The 1431-nt window shown below is 43.8% G+C and overlaps 1 protein-coding gene across 3 annotated transcripts in view; it reads right to left on the bottom strand.

The window, feature by feature from the left end:
• Positions 1-1431, bottom strand: part of kiaa0513 (KIAA0513 ortholog) — a 34396-nt gene that overhangs the window by 20002 nt on the left and 12963 nt on the right. For all 3 annotated transcript variants that reach the window (XM_015388908.1, XM_015388910.1, XM_015388909.1), the window contains exon 2: positions 601-1099. In XM_015388908.1, coding sequence (XP_015244394.1) covers positions 601-938 — 338 coding nt within the window. In that variant the 5' untranslated portion in view covers positions 939-1099. The remainder of the gene's footprint in view (positions 1-600; positions 1100-1431) is intronic.

Here is a 1431-nt window from a genome sequence, read left to right as displayed (position 1 = left end):
TTCAAAATTTAACCCTTACACAATATTCTAATTTTGTGACAAACGGAATTTTGGATTTTCATTTGTTGCCACTTCAAATCATCAAAATTAAATGAAATAAACATTTGAATGTGCAATGAATAAGTATAATGTAGAATTTACACCTTTTGAATGCAATTACTAAAATAAGTAAAGTTTTTCAAAATATTCTAATTTACTGGCTTTTACCTGTATAATTACTGATTTAAAGGTCAGCTCTTTTAAGCCAGTTGATGTGGTTTTGACCAATCAGGGACTGGATGTGGTTGCTTCAGCGACAATCAAAATGGAAGATAGAAACCATCATGTCTTTAAAGAATGAAGTCAGAGGTGACCTTTAGAGGTTTGTGGATTGTTTTTAACCCTTTCCATCATTCCTCCTCCTCTTGGGGTTCTAAAACAAGGCAAGTCTAATAATATCATACGTGATATAGAGATTGTTTCCTTTCATACAGCTTCAGGAAACATCTGGATTTAGACATTAGAAAGAGTCCTGCTTCCCTCCTCTGATACAACATCCAGCTGGTTGGTTGGACTGAATCCTCTAACATGATTGTGAGAAACTTGAATAGTAGTTCTTACCTTCCATGAAACACCTTCTCCACATAGGCCTTCATGAACAGCCTTCTCTCCATCGTCTCAGCGTCGTCTTCCTCACCGCTGTGAGCAGATGACGAAGACGACCTCCTCAGCTCCCATTTTAGAGATGGGGGGTTCATGTCGTTCTCGCTGTCTGCAGACTCTGTGGCCTCGCTGTCCTCGTTGGGTGGCTCCTCTGGGCCTGAGGCTTTGGCTTTGGTCTGGTCCAGGGGGTCTGGTAGTAACAAGGTCTGCTGGGCGGAGGAGGGGCATTGATACTGAGGCTCTATGCAGAGACACGAGGCCCCTGGCGGCTGATCACAACCGACCAGATGGTCCATGTTGGAGTTTCGTCCGTCTCTGTGTAGGAACTCAGAAGCTAGCCTCTATAGAGCTAGTTATCTGTGAGCATGAACATGGATCAGCTGAGCAGAACCTCCTTCCTAGGTCTGAATGATCATCTCACTCCCAGAAGACTCCAACATCCAGCGAAAACGATCATCTGTGGACAGAACAAAAACAGTCAACATCTGCAGCGTCTGCATGGAGATATAAGCTAATGGAGAAGCACATGGTCCAAACAGACGCCTCAACTGATCTGTAGAAACCATGGAGGAGGCCAAAGCTGGGCCAGATGTTACCCAAAGATTTGAGAACTTCTGAGGAAATGCAGTATCAGAAAAGTAGAAGGTTTAAGACAAAGACATCAGGAGGTCCAGATATCAAGAGATCCAGACATCAAGAGATCCAGACATTAAGAGGTCCAGACACTAAGAGGTCCAGACACCAAGAGGTCCAGACATCAGGAGGTCCAGACATCAGGAGGTCCAGACA

This window comes from Cyprinodon variegatus, unplaced genomic scaffold, assembly GCF_000732505.1.
Source record: "Cyprinodon variegatus isolate N-32 unplaced genomic scaffold, C_variegatus-1.0 Scaffold442, whole genome shotgun sequence".
NCBI lineage: Eukaryota > Metazoa > Chordata > Actinopteri > Cyprinodontiformes > Cyprinodontidae > Cyprinodon > Cyprinodon variegatus.
The sequence above is the reverse complement of the archived record's forward strand: the minus strand, read 5'-3'. Positions and strand labels throughout refer to the sequence as shown.